This window comes from Vicia villosa, linkage group LG3 (genome assembly GCF_029867415.1).
Source record: "Vicia villosa cultivar HV-30 ecotype Madison, WI linkage group LG3, Vvil1.0, whole genome shotgun sequence".
NCBI lineage: Eukaryota > Viridiplantae > Streptophyta > Magnoliopsida > Fabales > Fabaceae > Vicia > Vicia villosa.
Window position 1 is genome coordinate 30,641,371 of NC_081182.1, and position 1,742 is coordinate 30,643,112.

At 35.1% G+C, this 1,742-nt stretch overlaps 1 protein-coding gene across 1 annotated transcript; it reads right to left on the reverse strand.

The window, feature by feature from the left end:
- Positions 1–323: 323 nt before the first annotated feature.
- Positions 324–893, reverse strand: LOC131657808 (uncharacterized). Its single transcript, XM_058927167.1, has one exon. It carries the CDS (start codon positions 891–893, stop codon positions 324–326), a length of 570 nt encoding a protein of 189 aa, XP_058783150.1.
- Positions 894–1,742: the final 849 nt, after the last annotated feature.

Consider the following 1,742-nt stretch of genomic DNA (forward strand, 5'->3'; position numbering starts at 1 on the left):
AGTTGTACACTTCTATTTTGAAAAATTTGAATTGACAAAACTTTCTAGATGTTTTTTTTGGACACTAGTTTGATATCTTATTAATCATGTACAGAATTTTCATTTGATAGCTTATGAAGACAAACTTTTTTACCAAAACAAAACCCATAGGCTTTGCAGCAAATGGAAAATTTGAATTGACTAGATGGGTATAGATATTAATCTCCACCACCTGTCTCATTTAATAAATATGATTTTTTTTTATCACAATAAACTTAATGTAATTCATTAATCAAAATGTGTTCAATACAATGAGGAATCGAAACTAACATACTACGTCGAGCCTAAGAATTGGCCGCCCTCGCAAGAGAGTGAGCAACCGAATTCGCTTGACGTTTGACAAACTTCACCTCAAAGTTTGGAAAGGAAAGCAATAAACTACAAATGGACTCAATAATAAGATAAAACTCGGAATCACCCTTTCTATTGGAATGGATAGCTTGTGTCACTATTTGGGAATCACTCTCGAAGGTCACAAACTCCAAATGCGAGGAAATAGCTCCAAGAATAGCTTCTTTAAGAGCCAAAGCTTCGGCTTCAAAGACGGGAAGAGTTCCGGGATCCCATGAAGTACCTGCGTAGATAAAGTTTCCAAGATGGTTACGCACACACCACCCCCTGTCAGTAGTGTCGTTATTGTTATTAAAAGCCGCATCCACATTACATTTAAGCCAGCCCACAGATGGAGCACTCCAAACTAAAGCCTGTTGAGCTCGAGCATTGTTTGTTGAATTATCTTGAGCTTGAAACCAGTCATTCCATATCTGGATCGCTTTTACTCCCAAGGTTGTCGCGTCTTCTTTCTCATTCTGCCAGACATAGTCATTTCTAATCTTCCAAATAACATCTATCATAACCGCAAGTCTGCCTGAAACTTCATTGTCTTCCTTCGAGCAAATATCAAGAAGAAGCGACTTAAAGTCCTGAAAAACCTTGCTTTGAAAATTCGAGAAACAAGTGCATCTGGATTCGAAGTTAAGGACCAACCTTGTTTTGCCACCATAGCCATGTTAAAAGCATTAAAATCCCGGAAGCCTAATCCTACATACTCCTTAGGACACGCTAATCTATCCCACGCCATCCAACGAATTCTTGTGCCCTCTTTACCACCACCCCACCAAAACGCATTCAACATCCTTTCAATATCCTGGATAACCGACGTTGGTAGTATGAAAAGACTCATAATTTATGATGGAGTAGCCTGAAGAACGGATTTGATCATAATTTCTTTACCCGCTTTAGAGAGAGATCTTCCTTTCCAAGAGTTAATCCTATTCCAGATTCGATCCTTAATATAAGAGAAAGTAGCCTTCTTACTTCTACCAATCATAGATGGTAACCCAAGATATTTCCCTGTTCCTAACACATGGCACACTCCCATAATACCAGCAAGATCCTCCTGAGCTGGTTTGGATAAGTTCCTACTGAAAAACACCTCCGATTTAGTCAGGATAATCTCCTTGCCTGAGCTGGTTTGAAATTTCCACAAATATTTAACAGATATTTATAAATATAATTATTTAAATATTTTTTAAAAAACTATATAATTAATTTTTTTATTCTATTAAAGACAAAAAATATTTTTAAATTTAATCCATAATAATAATAATAATAACAAAAATAATTATTCATTTTATTTCTTCTTTTATCAAATAAATATATTCAACAAAATAATAATAAGTAAATATTCAACTAAATAATTA

Bases quoted from the DNA above. Each gene is read 5' to 3' on its own strand.
- LOC131657808 (XM_058927167.1), bottom strand. From the start codon at position 893: ATGATAGATGTTATTTGGAAGATTAGAAATGACTATGTCTGGCAGAAT.